Consider the following 20,067-nt stretch of genomic DNA (forward strand, 5'->3'; position numbering starts at 1 on the left):
TGCCTTTGTGGAACCATTTGTCCAAAACATTTCTCAGGGTTGACTTGATGCTCATGAGTTGCACAGCATCAACACAACATTTTTCTTTAAACTTTAAAAAAACCCAACCTGCATAAGCTTTAGGTTGAAATGCCTCATCGTCCATCTCCATTTCCACCAGCTTGTTTTCTTTATTTTCCTGTCTCCTGTCCTGCATGACTGTGCATCTGTACTTTTTGTCACCATTTGTATCGGGGGTTGCCTGTTCCATCTTTTTACATTTTTATTTATTTCTTCTTCTGGCAGCCGGAGCATGACTCAGCAGCCTTTCAGCTCAGCAGATCCTCCCTCCGCCTCCGGTTAAATGACAGACTAGGCTGAGCAGAGTGGACTGATGTCCTCGTGTATCAGCAGTGCTCAGAGCAGCTGTGAACTGTGTAGGCTGAACTGGGGGGGGTGCTGCCCTCATGATATTTGCAGCTTTGTGGATGTTTTAGCATATTCCCTCCCTGCTGCAGAGCTTTATGTCTTCTGTAAATTACCAGGCGAAATGAAAATGACTTGCTTTTGGAGGGTTTTAGGTCTCACTTTCGGTTGTAATGGCAGTCTGTAGATGTTTAGCATGTCGTGTAAACGGAGGCACTCTTTTCACATCTCTACTAAAGCTCAGCGTTTGCATGTCAGGAATCACGATGAAGGCTGAAACCGTATCTGATGGCCTGTCAGGTGGGCGGGTTGATTAAAGATGATTCCTGTCTTTTTCCTCCTCATTAGGTCAGTGAAGTAATCTCTTTATAAAGCAGCCCCCCTTAACCTTTTCTGAGTAATGAGAGGCTGTGCTGGTGGTTTCTTTTAGTTTCTCCATAGAAGAGGCCACAGGAAACACCGAGTGCATTGTTCTGGGATAATGTGAAAAATATTTCAAGCCTGTTAATGGGCAGATAACAAGGACTCTGCATTTGTGTGCGAGTCTGAGCTGAGTTTATTTGACCAGGATGTGTTCGTCGGGGATAATCACCCCTCCAGGGCTTTGCCTCACACTTTATAATTGATGAGGACTGAAGGCAGATTTGTAAAATCGGCCTTCTTATAATTGTTACTTTAATTGGGTTTTGCTGAGAGGGAACGTGTCTTGGGGTGCTGTGCTGAAATAACTTTAATCTGAATGAACTCTGAGAGGTTCTGCCACCTCGGCCTGAAAACAATTAAATGAGTCTTAGCATTGTGGCGAGCAGCTGATGGCAGAGGATGCAGAGCTGCGTGTGACGGGAGGGAGGGGGGGGTTAGGTTTGAGAAGCATCGCGTGGGAAGCAGAAGCACAAACGGTACTGATCAGTTCTGTTCTCAAACAGCAGTTGAATTCATGTTAAACACAGTTTGTAGACTGAATGATGTTAACTTGAGTTGAATTTTTGCTCGGCAGGAGCTGCAGGTCAGTTCTGTTTTTCTTGCAGTAAGCAGCAGAGTTATGTAGGATGTTAGAGTGAAACTTTTATCTGGATTTAAAAAGAAATGAGGGGTTCTGTAAGGGCCTTTACACTTTAATGAATAATCATACTAATGAAAATGAGAAGCCGTCACCAGCATTAAAAAGAACTCCTTTATAGAAACTAAATTAAACCACTTAAGTCTTCTCAAAGCTTGTAAGTTTACTTCATAAAGACCAATTATGGGCTCAGCATCCATAAATTGGAAATCCAAGGTCTTCTGTTCATGCAGCTGAGCTGAAGGTTTCCATCCAAGGTCTTCTGTTCATGCAGCTGAGCTGAAGGTTTCCATCCAAGGTCTTCTGTTCATGCAGCTGAGCTGAAGGTTTCCATCCAAGGTCTTCTGTTCATGCAGCTGAGCTGAAGGTTTCCATCCAAGGTCTTCTGTTCATGCAGCTGAGCTGAAGGTTTCCATCCAAGGTCTTCTGTTCATGCAGCTGAGCTGAAGGTTTCCATCCAAGGTCTTCTGTTCATGCAGCTGAGCTGAAGGTTTCCATCCAAGGTCTTCTGTTCATGCAGCTGAGCTGAAGGTTTCCATCCACATCGATCAATCTACAGTCTTTGTGCTCTTTCATTGAGGAGTTTGTGGATAACAGCGAGTGTCCTCTCCTGAAAGCGGTTTTCTGCTTTTTTTAAAAATCTTTTCTCTCTTTGTTCGCCACCTTTTGAACGACAGGATGATGCAGTCAGATGGGTTATTGGCACATAGTAATAAGCGTAGTCCACACAGTTAATTACTGGGCTCACATGCCGGAGCAGGCAGTTCTCAAACTGAGTAATTTGGGGAAAAAATAGAAATAATTTATCAACTCTTATGGCTCAAAATAAACAGTCACATCTCCTTAAGGGGACACTCATTTTTGGAGAGCCGAGTTGGTCATTGCTTTGCCACGAGAAGCCGGCACAGGAGGAGGAAGTGATGCCTGGCTGTGTTTCAGCCGGTCGTTCTTAAATGACTTGATGCTGTCAGAGTTTGAGCAGCTGCCTGCACACGTAGACGGGATTCGGCATGGCTGCAGAGTGGAGTGTCGTCCCACTCATCCGCTCCTCTTTCACTACTGCTCTCTGTCTGCAAACGCCCCCACGTTGATGTGGGAGCTCAGGCAGCCCTGGGAGAACACGCCGACTCTGCACACGTTTCTAAAAATAGATTCAATGAAACGCCTTGACTGGAGCCGCTCCGGTGGAGGAGGAGAGTCGGAATACGATGCTCCATCCTCAGACCAAAAATGGTTTGTCGGTGATGTCACTACGGCTGAAAAATGACACGTCTGTCTTCCGTATACTATATTTGGGCATAGTTTTGAGGAAAAAACACGAAGCCCCTGCAGTTCCGGTTCCCCTGTCTGACCAAATAAGGGCTCCACCGTTCGAATGCAGTTTTGAGCAGAGGTGGAACTCACTCTGGAACAAACCTGAAAGAACAGCTGCTCAGCGAAGCGTTTCTTTGTCTTTGGCTTATTATGTGGTTGTACTTACTTTAAAATCAGATTCTTGATCCAAACCTACATCTTTTTTCCTTTCTCTTTTATCTTCTGCCCTGTGGACCTGACACTGCTCTTTTTAATTTATACGACTTAAGAAGTTTAGATATCGTCTGGATAGATGGACTGCAATGAAAGATTTATTTTTTTATTATTAAATTCAGCAAATGCTTTTATCTCACCAAGAAAGCCTTCCTGAGGTTTTCTAAGTATGTCTTGGCCCAGATAGGCAGCAATAAAAGTGAGCTGTGCACTAACAACACAGAGTAAGAATTTTGGATAAGAAAAGAAAAGACCATAAGAAAAGTACCATCTTAATAAGCCAAAATAAATGAGTGTCCATTCTTTCTGTTTTCTTTTTCACCACCAGATCACAAGATGCAGCATATTAAATTATTCCTAAAGTTTATTTTATTTTTTAAATATTTTTAAGGAAAAAAATTTATCTAGATCATGAAGATGACCTTTGTCCCTAAAAATGGCACATTTGTCTTTTTTTTAAATTTTATTTTGGTAAAATACATAAAAAACTAAACTCAAAGTTTAAAGAACTGGGATGAATGTACAATACAGATTTATAAAGTAAAATGTGTAAATCTAGTTTTTCTTTTGGTTTTCTCATATAACTGACTCTACTTTACTAACTAGCTAGCATAGCTAGCTAACGTTAGCTAGCTGAGTTAGCCAGTCACCATTACCTGTTGTTTATAAAGTTATGTGATATTAGCTGTGAGCAGGTGCCAGTTCAGTCTCATGATCTCTCAGCTGGACATGCTGCACATTAACCACTTCAGGAGAAGATTGATTATTAACTTGGTAGCCATTTGAACATTCTGCATAGCCACGTTCCTACATTTCCTTCGTCATTTAAAGCTGCTTCAGTCGATCTGAAAGTTTAGTAAACTAATTATTGCTCTGAAATTAAAGGCAGTGGAAGGTAGGGAAACCAATTCTATTAGTATTATATTTAGTTTTTACAGTGTCTTTACTGAAACTACAGTATGTATAACTTATAATGTAAGATCTTACCAGCAAACGAGGGACATCCATATGAAATTCAACCTTCTTTTACGTTTGCTGGTTACTGAGAACACTGTAACATAACTAAATTTAAGTAGCACACTGTATTGTTTAGTGTGAACAGTTTCTTTCCAGTATTTATGTTTTTGCCTTGATGGTGCTGATCCCAAGCAGATTAATGTGCATTTCCACATTTCCTGCTCCCATTCTGTTCCTTCTTCTTATCGTATTGCTGTTGGCTTGAGCGCACGGTTGCATAACATTGATCTCATTAAAACAATTTAATGTTAATTCAGATGGCCGAATTAGACTCTCAAAAATGATTTCCCTTTGGTTAATTAATTCAACGCATCCCAATTTAAAGGAGTGTTTTGGTCTTTAAGGCATATTACTCCAATTTGTTAGAAGTGCTGTCAAAGGATGGACGGCTCAGATATAGATTTGATGAGATCTCAGTGGGGGAGAGCCAGACCCTGGTGGATGGAAGTCAAAACTCCCTTCACTGTGGTATTTATCGCAGGGATCGTACTGTATAGCTTTCTCTTTTTTATCTCTGAAATGATTGCCCTCCGTTTGAAAGGGAAGGTTTCATCACAGCATGCTGCACAGTTGGATGGACACAGCAGAAATATGAGCGCTTGCTCCTGAAGCAAAGCTAAACAAAACAGGAAATGAAAGTCATAATAAAGTCTCACGAATTGGGACTTGAAAACATGAAATGACACTTTATTAAATATCTGAGCATCTCTCGGGGAAATTCTTCCCGCCGCTGTTGTCCCTCCAACGGTGCCTTACTTGACATGTCATTTGCTCGGGTTCACGGGAGAAGCCGGTGACCTCCACATGACCCTTATCTTTCTGAGCCAGCACAGACTGAATTTCCCTTGAGCTTCTAACCCAATCTAAATTCAGCACGTGTTCTTTCTGCGCAGAAAGGAAACTGCAGTGAGAGCACTCTTTCAAAGTGTTTCTTTTCCTTTTCCCCTATGCAGCCTTGTCATCTCCCCATCTTACGAAGTTCTTCCACTCCCACGCACGTTATCCTACTTTTAAAAAGATTGATTGCAGCCTTTTGAATCATCAGTTGATGACAAGTCTGTGCGAAGGGATGTAACTTTAGCTCAGACTAAAAAAAAATGAAGTAACTTGAAAGATGACTTTTAGTCACATTTCCTGAAACTGTCACTCTTAACAGTGATGAGACGGTCTATAAAAATCAGGTTCCTCTGGCTCCTTCGGCCGTGTCCATTCGCCTCGGTTTGCACTCCAATAGTGGCATGTTTTGCCTTTTTGTTAATATTCTTTAGCGTTACAAATCAATTCAAAGGTCAAAATTCAGCTGTTTTTTTTTAATTTTTTTTATTTAAATGTCTAAACCTAACCAGGAAATGGTGTCGCCTGATTCTAACCTCGTAGTTGTGATGGAGAAACCTCGAACACGGGGAGAACGGTGAAATCTGCTTTCCCAACCTCACTCTGCATTGATGTGGCAGTGTTTGGTGCTTCCTGGCACCAGGGCCTCGTGTAGATGCTCTTGTGTGCTCACCTCAAACGACAGGGGTTTGATAAAATGGAAGTATTTGATGTCCTGGGATCAGAAATGGGTTTAGTTTGACTCTGAATGTTCACAACATCCTCAGAAGTAGAGCTGAAGCACAGCAGAGAGGGAGGAGAGGCCTTGAAGTCGGATTTATTGAACTTTCTCCGACTTGAGTAAACCTCATTCTCAAGGTTACAAAGTTCTGTGTGAACTGAGTTACAAAGAGAGGAGATTTTCTGTTGTAATACAATGGATTTATGCTTCTGTGGAGAACTTTACACCTCTTACTCTGCCACAGAGGCAGTAAAGAATGGTGCCTTCACAGGTGGTGGTTTAGCATTTTGTTTTGCCTAACAGCTAATGAGGTAACCTGGGGGGTTGATAATGTGCATTTCTCTGCTCATATGGCACATTTGTGTCATCAAAACAGCATTTAGGTATGAAGGACAGAGTTTTGGACTTTTTTCCTTTTTTTTGCATCTGTCATGTATTCTAATTCCTGTTTTGGGTCAACTTACTATTTAATCAGTAAAACCCAAGTGACCGATATGTGATGGGGGACAGAACTGTCCCTCGTCTGTCTGCACGTCATTAGAGCAGCTCCATACTACCAATTTAGCTTTTCTTTTACTGTGTGTGCCCTATTAGAAAGTCCTTCTCCTCGAGTCACCTCAGGTGGTGCCGGGGGACTCGGAGGAACAGAGGAAGAAATGAGGCACATAATGAAGAGAGAACACGGGAGAAAGAGGAAGTGGAGAGCGAGAGCGACATGTTCCCGGCTCATTAGCAGCCTTCAGACGGTCTGCACAAATCAAACCCTGGCTGCTGACAAAGCGCTCAGGCCTGAGCACCAGCACTCTGATCACCCCCACCTGCCATTCATCACTGCATGCCACCACACCGCTGCCAACGCCTGCATCCATCAGCGCCGTCTTGTCATCCACGGGTGTCCCATGGATGAGTGGCAGCCCAGTGAGGAAGAGATCAGAGGTTTTTTAGATGTGTGATTGGGTAAATAACCGTAATGGGCTGCTAATGTAGCTTCAATAATATGTTGAACTAAAAAATGTCCTTGAGGTGTCGCATTGTTTTACAGCCAAATGGTGACTTAATGATCCTTATAATAAGGAGACGTATACAGGCGCCGTTTGGAGCTCTGCAGAATTAACATGAATAACATTCGTGGCGTTTCCAAGGTTGTCTGAAGGTCAACAGATTTTCAAAGCTGCACGTCGTGGGCCTTGTCAGCTCATCATTAAATTATTGTCGCCAAGCTATAGTGTGAAGCCTCAGTGAAACCCCCCCCCCCACGCTTCTCTTGTCTGTCACGTCTTTTAAAACGAGCCAGAAATCCAAATTGCAGCCTGGTTTTTAAAATGGAGTCCTCCTCTGTGCCAACTCCACAGAGACGCAGGAGGTGATGGATCATTTAAAGAAAACGCTCTAAGAAAATCTTTACTCGCCCATTTTCACACTGTGCTGCCCAATTAGTGGCCTGACATGATGAGTTGGGTGCCAGGAATTGTATTGATCACGAGTCCGAAGTTGAAAAGCTTTAAAGTTTTTTTTTTTTTTTTTATCTGCTCTCCGGCTCGCGTCCTGAGTCGGGTAATCAGTCTTCATTTGTCACTCCATCAACTTCCATGTGAGGTGTTCACAGTCACTCCTATTGATTCCTCCTTAAAGATGAATTCATTTTTTTATTGAAGACATAAAGAGATCACGTAGAGGCCAGACATGACAGCAGGATTATTGGACTGTGTTTGTCTCTCTGATAAACTGCAGCTGCAGCAACAACTTTGTAGTTAAGAATGTGCTTTAAATGTCACTTCTAATGACTCATTTTGGGTAAAAATTCTGCTCGTCTTTGGGTGTGTTTGCAAACACACAAATGCAGCCAGTGTTTAACAAAATGAAAGACCCAGAAGAGTGCAACAATAACTGAGTCATGTGGCTTTGAGGAGGACAAATCTCCCCGCAGCACCTTGTACTCCCTCCACTGCTGCTTCTGGGTATTAGAGCTGCTTGTTTGCTTTCAGGCTTTTATTATATACTCCCTGCAGGGATGCAGACTGCATAAAACACCTTCCCTCATACAGCCATTAACCGTGGCTCGATAGCTCCCACTCTGGCTCTCTGAGCCCAGGAGCTGCATGGCAAGTGGAAGGGGTAATAAACCCAGATGTTAGCGCTGTCCTTGGGCGAGCCCCAGAGAATGATGGGCTTGTTTCCCCCTGCAGTTAGACCTGCTCCCCCTGTAAATGCACTGTTTGATTGGTTTCCCCCACTTTGTCAGCATTGATACAGCACGGTTATACCTCAGATGGGATCCTGCTGTGAGCTGCATGCTGGAATCTGTTGTTTGGTGCTCAGTTTCTCCGGATGTGTGTTTGAAGCCTAAGACTTAAGAATGGATATTGTGAGTTTTAGGGAAACATTTTTTAGCTCAACTGGCGTTTGCACATTCATGCGATGGAAATCCAAATCTGTGTCTTCACTTACAAACACCAGCATGAGATGGAATAGCCACAAAAAGGAGGAAAAAGTGGATGTTTGTAAGTGCGTGTTCTTTGGGTTGGGCTCTCTGGGTGCTGACAACAATGTGCTTTACTCCCCTTTAAGCCTCAGATGTTGCGATCTGCTCTGATTAACAGTAAGCAGCTTACTTCTGAAGGGTAGAAGTCCCATATTTCGCAACCCAAAGTAGAGAGATTTTGGATTAGATGAGTGCAACAAAACAAGAACATCCTGAAATTTGGGGAGATTCCAGGTAATAAAACCTGCAGGGCAAAGTCAGAATGACCTTCTACAGAAGAGCACAGTGAGACCTTTTGGCTCTTCACAACGGGTTCTCTCTCAGCAGTTTGATTTTAAAGGATAAGTTGCCTTTATTACAGCTAATCTCTGGCCTTCGTTTGCACCAGTAATAGTTTTGTTCTTTGGGAACGACTGTGCAGATTAGCCAGACGTATTAAAAGGAAAAACATCATGCATATGCAACGAGATCCCATGGAAAATGATGGCCAAAACTATAAAAGATGAGTTGTTATCACGCAGCTCAACCCTTAGAAGCATAAAAGACGAAGCAGCTTATTTTATTGGCTGCGGCAGCTGGTGGCAGGGTGACCGCTGATTCACCATCTGCTCAACTGAAGTGTGAAGTGAAGAGACGGTGGAGCTCTGTGCTGCTCTGGAGCTGAACTGTGAGCTGCCAGAGGACGACGACAAGAAGCGAGACCTTCAGGGATCACTGAAGACTGAGAGGGGCGAGCCTCCGAGCCTCGAGTGTCACAATTCATGGTGAGATGAGGAATAAATGGTGACACTAACAATCCTAAACCCAAACATATACCTTTAGTCCTCAACTATTCACGAGTTCAGAGGAGGGAGAAACGCTGGGAGACTTCTGGGAAGGTGTCATGCAGAGCTGTTGGTGAAATTAAAGGAAGATGATGCTAAAACTGTTATTGTACAGTTTGTTTTTACAGTAACTTTAACCCTTTTATTTGAGTGTCAAATAAGCAAAAAAAACCTTTTAAAAACATAGCTGCTGTGGTTTTCTATCGTGCTGTCAGTAATAAAGTGAAATCTAATAAAAACCAGACGCTGGTGGCAGCTAAAGTGAGATGGACTCCTCCTTTAGGTGTAAAAGTAGCCGTAAGTTGGGTGTAAAAGACGTCTGGGGCTAAATTAAGTGTTGAATGTCTACATGTTAAACATGGACGGTGTTACAGATGGAGCGAACCATCGAAGGTCGCCACGTTACGAGCCGCTTCGCTGTATTTAGGAAGGGAAGCGAGTCAGAAGGTGGTCACTGTACGAAGTTTGAACCTTTGTTGCTGTGGGACTGCAGAGTTCCTCCCTGCAGACTCGAGTAGCTGCTGCAGCTTCTGGTTCTTTTGTTTTTCTCTTCAGGTACTGCCCTGTTGATGAGAAACTCCCTGGTGTTTCCTGCTGGGTTTCAGCTCTCAGGCTCTAATCCTCTGAGGCCAAAAATTGCCCAACGAGCTCCACAAATCACAGCAAAATCCTCAGGAGCCTCGGAGATATTCACAAGTGTCCTTTGCTGCGAAGTAGCAGCAATATTCGAGTTGACAACAAGCAAAAGCTCTGCCTGAAGAGTTGGTAGAGAAATAAGTTACGTTGCATTCGTCATGGAGACCTGGAATTGAGTCCAACTTGCTGTTTTGTTTGGTTTAGGTACCAAAAGCTTATATTTGGGCTCAAGATTGAGTCTTTCCCAGTACAGCAGGTTTTATGCCAGCGACTTGGCTTTGTCTCTTTTCTTATTACACTGATGATGACCAGAACACTTTGTTTTATTGGTGAAGATTGTGTTTGAGGCTGCTGCACATGGCCCAGCAGATGTGTTTAGAAGATGCCGTGTTGCCTTCCCCCTCTGGTCGGAGTCAACATTAGCGTAATGGTGTGTGTGATCGAGGTGCTTGAGTTCAGCCTGGCTGCTGCAGCTTGTCGATGGCTGCTGGCTGTTTGTTAATGGATGGGACGGGAGTGTGTGTTGGGTGCCCTCCAAGAATCAAAGGAGAGTTTGGGCGAACACGTGCATTTATCTGCCTCGCTGCCTCTGATGCTCCGTCCTGCAGCACTTGAACACTTCCACAGTCTCAGTACGTGGAGGGATTAGTTTCTTAGGGTGGAGAGAGTGGGATGGAACAAACTGCTGTGTTTTGTGTCCTGCATGCATGGGTCAAACATTTTACAGCCATGTCCCCAACATGTGTATCTGTGACATCTGTGTTTCTGTGGAAGTCTGCCAGGATCAAGCTGAAATCTCCCAACTCCGAACTATTAGCAGGGAATGTCTCCGAATATGATCCGAAAGAATGACAGATGGAATGATCCAGAGTTAAGTCTGGTACTTAAGTAGATGTACCTTCCCTTACTGTCCCCCTCTGCTCCCACTCCCCACTCTGACCCTTCTTAAACCTCTTCTCTCTCAACTGAGTCTCATCTGCATGACCACAGCACTTCATTAAGCCTGTAATCCTGCCCAGGCAGCCCACTGTGTCCCCTCTGACGGTCCACAGGTCCACACACCTCGCTGCCGTGAAGGAAAGGCTTTATGTGCTGTCAGCATACATTATGCAGGAGGCAGATGAGTGCCGTTAACATATATTAGTGGACTCGTTTAGAATAAATTGGGTGCTCGGCTGCTGCAGCTGCACAATCTGTCACTGATGGCATTTTCAGAAATGTAATCTGCCAGTTTGTTCATTATGTGTCTTCTGTAAATGTTATGTCCTGATATCTCACAACAGAAACTGTCCAATATCGATGACACAGTATGTTGTATAAGATGTGCTTAATATTCACAACTGACCCTTTTTTCTTTAATTAAACGGTACTTTAAATGATTTTCTGTTAGTTATAAGTTGTAGTAATGTAAGATAAGGTGTAAAATATTAATATTTGATCACAGTCTTATTGCTGAAGTTGTGGAGCTCCACTGATACTGGATTTTTGAGACTGATGTGAAATCTAATGCATCAGATGGTGACTCAAAACATCCTATAAATGCTCTGATATCTCATATTTACTCCCAAAGCGAGGGACATTCCTCATAAAATGGTCAAAGTTCAGTCTGTAATAAAACCCTGAACAGCATCTACTGCAGAGTGGGATGTTCAGTTGAAATGTATCGATCCACCCCACATTTCTTTTTACATGTCTCTTGTTTTCCTGGAGTTTTAGGATTAATGTGGACATGGTCAAACATAAGATTGAAAACAGTTTTTTTTTTTTTTTTTTTTTTATCAGTTCTGAGCAGCTTGAAAGTGAATATCTGGTCTGAGCTCCTTTATTCTCCAACACAGCCTGAACCCTCTGAGACAAGCTTTCTGTCATTTCTTTAAGGAGTCTTCAGGAATAGTTCTCCAGGCTTCTTGAAGGACATCCCAAAGCTCTTCTTTGGATGTGGGCTGCCTTTTGTTCCGTTCTCTGTCAGATGATCCCACACTGCTTCAATAATGTTGAGGTCCGGGCTCTGGGGAGGATTCATCCCTCCATAAGACCTGTTGCCACTGATTTTCAGTCCACTTCTTGTGTCATTTGGCACAGCTCAGCCTTTTCTCCCTGTTTCCCTTCCTTAAGAACGGCTTCTTGACAGCCACCCTTCCATGGAGACCATTTCTGATGAGGCTTGGGCCAACAGTAGATGGATCAGCTGAAGGTCCAGATGCATCTCTCAGGTCCTGTCAGGTCACAGCTGGATTTTTTCCTCTTTCTTAAGGACATCACTTTCAGATCCTGTTCATCTGCTGTAGATAGTTTTTTAGGCCTGACACTTCTTCTTTTGTCCTCCACTTGTCCAGTTTCCTCAAATGTTTTAAGGACACACTGCACACCATGCTGAGATATGCCAAGTTTTCAGCTAATAGCTCTTTGGGAATCACCTTGTTGCTGCAGAAATCCTATTTTCTGTCTGTCAAACTGTGTTTTCTTTGCTGTTTTTCATAGATGCAACTAAAGAAATGGGAACAAATGATGTGTCTTTGTGACAGGCTGCTGGTAACAAAGTGCCTAAAGATTCATAAGTCAGAGTTTAGGTGACTTAACAAACCAACAAATCCTCTGGAAATGGTCAGGTTCAAGAACTGGACTGAAAACTAGAAAACTTTCAAAGAAAAGCTCCTTCAGAAAGCTGGAGAACTATTGATCAGGACCACTTTGAAATATGACGGGAAAGTCTGGCTGCTTGGAGGGAAATTGGCAGAAATGGGGGGTGGATCAGGGCTTTTTTTTTTTTTCACAGCAGATGTGTTGTCCGTCATCACATTTGAAAAATCCAGTATGGGCTTGGACTCGGTTCATGGTTGTGTGTAGAAATTAGAGCGTTTGCTTAACTGCTCGTCTGTGTTTTTTCTGTCTCATTTTTCTCGGGGCAGTTCGATCTGTCTCTTCAGGTCTCTATACTTCTGTTCTTTGCTCAAACTAGATCTTTTTGTTTCTTTTCTTTTTTTATTCCTTCTTTTCTTTTACAATGCATTGCATATTCAGAAGAGGCAGCATGTAGGTATCTTTAAACAACACGCACCTCCCTGGCTGCATGAATCATATTTAGTTTTTTCCCTTTATTTTCTTTTAGCTTTGGGTTTCTCTTGGTTCTGCTTTTCGGTGTGTCCCCCCCCCCCCTGTTATGTTGTAGTACAACACATGTCTTGATGCATAGATGAAACTGATGACTCAGCTGTGCTCCTGTCTGTTTATTAGCAGCAGTATTTGAAGCTCTTGGTGGAACTTCTCATGATTTACAGCAGTTTGGTTTCAGTATTAACCGCATTCAGTGGGTTTCTCGATCGACTCTTTAATTTCTCCTTCATGGTGTCTCTGTGGCATTCTCCTTTTTATTTCCGTTTTGAGTTGCGTCTGCTCCACTCGCATCTCGTCCTCCACCTCGCTCCGCTCTCATGTCTTCTGTGTGGCTGCATGGTCGTTTCTTTTGCACGCTTTGTGTAGCTCTCAGACTTTGGAAAGATTTAATATCACACTGTTTGCTGCCCCCTCCCTCTCTTTGTTTATCGCCTGTGTTCTTTGTCTTCTCTCTGCAGGGGATGTGCTCTTTCAGATGGCTGAAGTGCACAGACAGATTCAGATCCAGCTTGAGGAGATGGTGAGCATGTGGTGGTGCTGTTGCTAAAATCGGCACCTCTTAAGCCGCCAAGGAGCCAAACAGATTGTGGTCCTGTTGCTTTGTAGTCCCTTCATCACATGATATATTTTAGGATTTAATACTTAGGAAGACCTTTCTTTCCTGTGCTGGAGCAGCTTCTGGTTTTCCTCCATTTTGTGACTTTTGAACTGATTCTTTTATCTGTAAATTACAGCCATTAGTCTGAAATCATGGCCACTTGTGGCAACATTCGGAGGAAAAAAGTAGCTGCAGACCTTCAGTCTTTATGTAAATCAGGTTCAAAGCTATTTTTAAATATCCTCATTCTTTTGGACAATGGGATGTCAACAGTACAATATATCACTTAGCAACGAGGTCCGTATATATTGAGCAGCAACATTGTTGTTCCAGAATCACTCGTCTGCATTTCTAAACAGGTATCTAACAAGTATCTGCAATATGTGGATGGAACAGAAGTAAATGCAGACTGTAATCTCTATCCAAAGAACAGTTTCACCGCTGGTTGGACTCTGTTCTTTCCCAGCAGTACTTTACATGCCAGACATCCTTCTCTGGGCACAAACACATGGCCGTCAGTCACGCTTTGACCGCCGCAGCAGAGCAGGCGTTAGAATCACTGCTGTGGTTGTGCATGCAGCTGCCTGAGGTTTGCTTTGTTGTGGGGGTGCATCGTTTGAGGCTTTTTTGTTTGTCTTGCAGCTGAAGTCTTTCCACAACGAGCTGCTCACAGAACTGGAGAAGAAGGTGGAGCTGGATGCACGCTACCTGAACGTGAGAATTACTTCATGCTCTCACCTAAATTCACTCTTTCTTCAGCCGGTTTGTGTAGACTTGGATAAAATGATTTTCTGGCTGGGTTTGGGGACCTAAACCCTCGGTTAGGTTTAAAAGAGAAGACTTTATGATGGAGTTTTACTTCATTACTTCGGAGCTTCACACCATCTGCACACACATAATCGCTGCTGTCTGCAGGCTTTTGCACTGAGCGACGGTCATAGATGCAGAGTTTTGTGTAATCCATGCTTGATGTGTGAAGTAAACCCCAGAGAGTTGACCAGGTGTAACTAGAGGATGGTCATGTGACTTATTAACACTTATTAAAGGAGGAAAAGCAAACTTTTCATTCTGCAAACACACAGATTACATCACACTTTGGGTTTCTAACCCTGCATGACTCACATAGCCTCACATTTCCCATTAAATGACAATAAATTGCTGTAAAGAAGATCCTCGTAATGATGTATTTCTGTTTGACCTGTCGCATACAAACTGAAACGACAGTGGAGAGGTGTATTGATGGAGATTTGAACTGTTTTGACTGTGAGATCGGCCTCTCTGATGCTAACCTTGTGAGAAATGGACACCACGGCTTAATGCTTGATATCACGGAGCCGTAACCAGGCGGGAGCCAAAATGAAAACTTTCTGTACACCACAGAGCTGGTGTGAACCGGGCCTGAAGGCTGCATCCACTCATGATGCCAGAAGTTCTGCCGACTCGGCAGAATACGATGCCGTCAAAGTTGGAACGAATGGGGTTGAGGAGTTTCTCGACCTTTTAGCCTCTTTTTCTGAACAGCTCGTCTTAACTCTCCCATCAATTTGATTCCAGCAGCAATAAGCGCCTCTTTTGTCTGATAAACCTGCCACACACAACTTCTAAGGACCAAATTTAAGAGACAGCTGCTCAGTCTAATTTCTTAGCTGCAGCTAAAACAGTGAACAGGTTTCTCCTGCTCCACAGGGCCAATAAAAGGAGGATGTCAGTAAATGAGTCATGTTTTAGGGGATCTTCTTGAATGTGAATTATTTACAGAAATAATGTCAAATCAGCCTGGACCTTTTTTTTTTTAGTTTTTATACACAATTTATCTTGAAAGAATTGTAAAAAATTGACGGGTATCGAGGTGAATCATGAAAGTTCCTTAAAACTGGACTCAGGATTTCACTCTGACATGCAACAGCGGCGGTCAGTGTCTCATCAAGTCAATTTCCATCCATCACACTAAGACTGTAACAAGATATCAGATTTATACAGATTCATCTGTGCATCCAAACCACTGCAGCACGTTACATAAATGACTTCCTGCTCTGTCATGTACATCAGGAGACAAAAACAAGAAAACTGAATCCAAATAAAGGAAGAAGAAACAAAAGAGGAGAAAACACATCATCCTGCATTTGTTTTTTCTGCTCTGAGACAATCAGGCAGTGAAATCCAAGCAGACTGCTCTGAAATGAATGTATGTCAGTGTGAAATCTCATCTGTGGATGCTGAGCCCCTGCTGACTTTGTGCTGCCCCCCTCAGGCGGCGCTGAAGAAGTACCAGATGGAGCACAAGAGCAAAGGGGAGAGTCTGGAGAAATGCCAGGCAGAGCTGAAGAAGCTGCGTCGGAAGAGTCAAAGCAGCAAGCATCCGTCCAAGTATGGAGACAAGGAGATGCAGGTCAGTGTGTGTTTTCACCACAACCAGGCAGGCTGGTTTCACATGTGGTCAGGGCAGCTTCAGGCCAGCAGAAAAGCTGCTGGTCAGAATATTTTTCATTATTCAGCCCATCTTTACTTAAAGTCAGAGTCACAATCGCCAGCAGAGACCGTCAGTGAGCTCCTGCTGACTCTTCAGACCACCTCTCAGAGATGCTCCTCTCTGCTCCTGAGGGGATGTAAGCTTCGGTGCGTCAGGTAATCTGATGGGACAGGATGTGCTGAGCTGACTGGGACAGGGCCTCCGACGGGGCCACACTGCATGCGTTCTGCTCTGGAAGAGAAGGTTATCTTGGCCTGTCAGAGCATTGTTCTGTATTAAAGGTTTTTCATTCTGGACCTGGAACAAAATGATACATTTGATGAGTTCTCACAGATATCGGGCTGATTTCAGTGCGTGAAGTTTCTTAAAAGCTGAATATTACAAAGACAAAACGCTGCTGTTGAAGCCCTGTAATGATTCCATATCTCTGTAGCTCTGCTGTAACTGAGCCAGGGATCCGTCTCCCTACCTGCTGCCCTCCTCTGTGTTGTATAACAGCTGATATGTGTGGCAGGTGGAGGGGCCGAATGAGGCATTTTTCTCTCATGTTCAGGTAGCTGCTTGAGCGGAGGTGTGATTAGTCTGTACAAGTGTCTTTGCTGCTGTCTGTAGGCGTCGTGGTGACACATGGTGGGCGGGCCCTCTTACACAACCTGCACAGGAGATGCTGCTGTGATGCGTTTCCTGTCCCAGCGGCTGCTTCTGCTCAGTCGGAGGCTGATTGATGCTAAACCAGCAGCAGAGGAGAATTTTGTAGATATCTGCTTTTTGAAGGAGAAGCGTGTCATTAAGTTAGCTTTAGTTAGCTCATTTTATCGTTTTTCTGATGCTTACATGTAAGTTTTAGTTGTCACACAGGGCCCTGCACAGCTTCTGGGTGCAGCAGCAGAACAAAGCTTTGGTAATTAGAGGAGAACAGCAGGTAAAACGGTAGAATTCATAAGCTCAACCAAGGCAAGGCAAACCTTTCCTTATCCAGTCGGGCTGTGTGGCCCAGGTCCGAACCGGTTTATTCCGGTGAAAATGATTTCCACACGGCGCTCTGCAGAGGAACAATCGTATGAACTCTAACTAAATGAATAAGTGAATGTTGTCGCATTTTGGAGAAAAAGTGTTGAAACTTGTATCGACAGCTTTTTACATTAAAGTGTCTTAAACTGCAAGTTTATAAAATGGGATGAATGTCTAAGAAGGTAAGAAATGTATTTGTAAAAGCCTCTAATTCATCATTGAAATGATACTTTTCAGTATTAAAAACATTTAGAGAAATTATTTATTGTTACAGAATAGATATGAAAATATAAAATGGCCAAACAATAAATCTTAAGCATCATCTTTATCAGTTACATTTTTCTGAAAGATTTGGGGGTTTTTTTTCTCGCATTCTTAGGATCATTATTTAATAACACCAGAGACGATCTTTTAAACTGTCGAAGTCACGCGCTCAAGTGGCCGGATGACAGAAGCAGCTTTGGTTTATTAAATGATTAAATAACAGCAGTGTCTGTGTACACGTGACATATTTTATTGATAAAAGACACTCAAAGCAACAGAATGTGAACTTTCCAGGAGCAGTAAAAAAAAAAAATCAAATCGGTCAAATCAATAAAGCTGAAGAAAATGGACAAAAAGTCATTTTAACAGTGTAGTTAAAACACAGAGGACAGCATCAAGGTGCATCTTGACCTGTGCACAGGGGCCAAACGTGCACAGTAAGTGAATGAATGGTTGGGCCAAGGAGAGGAAGTGAAATTTGGCCTTTTTCAGGATCAAGTTGTAGATCTCATCTCGCCACAGTAAGAACGACCAATGTAGAAGTTCTGCTCATTTCCAGCTTTAAATACCAGCAATAAACAACATCCTGTAACATTTTAGCAGCAGCTGCAGAAGCATGAATACAGTTTATACAAAGAAACGACCATAAACTACCTAAATGAGATGTTTAAAGCTGAAGGAGGCGCACTGAGAACAGGACGGTGCAGCGCAGAGGAACATGGCCTCAGAGGTGAACTGTTCAGGGCTGGAGCAGTGGCCTCCAGCTGCTCTGTGGCAGCAGCACGGAAGGAAATCATTGTGTAATTGTTAGTTTGTGCAGTGGATGGCTGGTTGAGCACAGAAGGGATCGATACGGGGAGCTACAGCAGGAACACTCGGGCGCAGAGTCCTGCGCTCCCTCCGGGCTTCAGTTACTTATCGAGTGTGAAAGCTTCGGTCTCAGCTGAGAGGCTGTGAGGAAGTGATCATCTGAAAGGTTTAGATTCCAGCCATCAGTGTGCATCGGTGTCCGTTTAACCTCCACAAAGGTTCTTTTTCCTCTCCACAAAACCAGATTTGGACATTTCTTCAAGTTTAAGGAGAAAATACCAAGTTTTTGGTGTAGATCCTGTCTCTCCGTCTTGCTACAAACTCCTGTCTGACCATCCTGGTGAAAGCTCCGGCATGTTGTTGGCGTCTTGCAAAGCTGCGCTCTTCTAGTTATTTTTGTACCTTTTGTGCGTGCTGGCATGCGTTTGGCCCCCCCGAGCAGCCTTTGTGCAGTCTGTACTGAGGCATGCTGCACATTCAGGTGGCCAGATTCCCGCTGTGCGCCCTCATGGGAGTCGGGTCTTGGCAGGAACAGGTGACGGCGCTCAAAGGTGACAAAACAGAACCGAGACTTTTCCAACGTACAATATGGTGCAGACGGTGTGTATCTGGGTCCTGACAGACGGCACGTGTGTGCAAAGCTTCCCAGTCTGCATAATGAGGCCTCTGCCTGACTTTAAAACAACGATCCACAAACCAGAGGGTCGTGTCACAAGTCTGCACAGTTTGAAGGGCTGAAAACTTCAGTCCAGATGTTAATGTCATGTGCATCTTCAGGAAAAGTCGAGGAATCGCCAAAGGAATTAGAGTTTGTTCTCATGTCTTCCAAAAAGCTAAAGGTTGTGGTTTATTTCCTTTAAATGTTAGAGAAGTTAGAACTAGATGCATCTTCAGTTGTTTCCACTTGAACAAGCAGACCTCTTTCTCTTGTAGAGACACCAAATATCAGGTTTCATCTTTCAGCTCAGAAGATGAAATTCTAACGGTATGTGAAGCTATAAGCCAGAATAACTGGAACCAGGCCAGCGACTTAAATCTCTTTCATCCCGTAGGCAGTGAAATAACACTAAGGTTTATTACTTTCTGTGTTTTCTCTCATCTCAGTGAGACCAAATAAAAAGTCAAGCTGTTCTGAAAGTGCAGCTCTTCTTTAATCTCTGACACACTGGAATTAATTTGCATACAGTTAAACAGCATTTGACAACCCAAAGATGAGGTTGGTTAAACTTCAAGGAAACATCTAAATACTCAAATAAATCAATGAATACCGGACATGCTCTCTGTTTTTAATGCTGATTGTGCTCGCTGTCAGCAGCAGCTTCTGGCCGCGGTGAGATTTAGTGTAAAGGAGCTTCAGGCCCAAAGTGGCTGATTGGCAGGAGCATGGAAGGCTTGTTGAATCTAATTTAAGGCTCCATATCTGAGTTACCACAATGTGTGCTGCGGGCAGAATGTTTTCCAGCTGCATGAATAATGCAAAGTGAACTAAGCTGTGGTAGATGCATGAACTTTAATGTACTATTTTACATAATTGCATTTAAGTACCATAAAGTTTCCGAACTACACTGTGTGCACAAATATGAGGCAAGAAAATAATTGATCATTTCTGTTGTTTTATATCCAAACAAGCTGAATGCTAAATTGTCTTTCACATAGTATGAGAAGGTATGGTTGTGGCCTTAAGTGATTGATATCCTAAGTGAATTATTTAATGTATCTATGAGTGCTCTGTGTCTGCAGGAGCCGGCAGTTCTCAGCTTTCTCAGCTTGGTCAAGCAGAACAACATAAAACAACTCAAAATGTATAAACTTGTAGCATTTCTAGCTAACGCTACAGTATGGATTTCCCTTCGAGAGGTATGAAGATGAGCACTATAATTGCTGCACACTACCTGTGAAATTCAGTCATTCTTCACCTGTTAACCGGAGTAAGATTTAGCATATTAGCTTTACTCAAACCATTTTAAGTTTGAGTCGTTGAAGATGCTCTTCTCCTGTCCCAGTTCTGAGTAGCTGTTAGCTTTAGCTTCCCCGCTCAAATCTTCCAAACTGAGAGCGCTCTGACCACTCTTTAAAGGAAGAAATCCCTTCCAGATGTGAGGAGTCGTTAGGCAGCTTGATCTTTTTCTGACTCAGTTTCGTCATTAGTTTAATGATGTATTCTTATATATTCCCCTTGAAAACAAAGAACTCACTTTGCTTTTGTTAAAAAGTCAGGTTTGAGATGCAAAAACATTCAAAAACCTCGGTGGAAGGACAGAAGATGGACACCTCACACTTTTTTCTTCACCTTA

The 20,067-nt window shown here is 43.2% G+C and overlaps 1 protein-coding gene across 6 annotated transcripts in view; it reads left to right on the forward strand.

Moving 5' to 3' along the window:
* baiap2b (BAR/IMD domain containing adaptor protein 2b) overlaps positions 1–20,067 on the forward strand; it is a 59,835-nt gene that overhangs the window by 20,679 nt on the left and 19,089 nt on the right. For all 6 annotated transcript variants that reach the window (XM_072373544.1, XM_072373545.1, XM_072373546.1 and 3 more), the window contains 3 exons: positions 13,079–13,140; positions 13,861–13,932; positions 15,470–15,607. In XM_072373544.1, the coding sequence (XP_072229645.1) occupies positions 13,079–13,140; positions 13,861–13,932; positions 15,470–15,607 (272 nt within the window). The remainder of the gene's footprint in view (positions 1–13,078; positions 13,141–13,860; positions 13,933–15,469; positions 15,608–20,067) is intronic.

Source organism: Leuresthes tenuis, unplaced genomic scaffold (assembly GCF_036924035.1).
Source record: "Leuresthes tenuis unplaced genomic scaffold, fLeuTen1.0.hap1 SCAF_20, whole genome shotgun sequence".
NCBI lineage: Eukaryota > Metazoa > Chordata > Actinopteri > Atheriniformes > Atherinopsidae > Leuresthes > Leuresthes tenuis.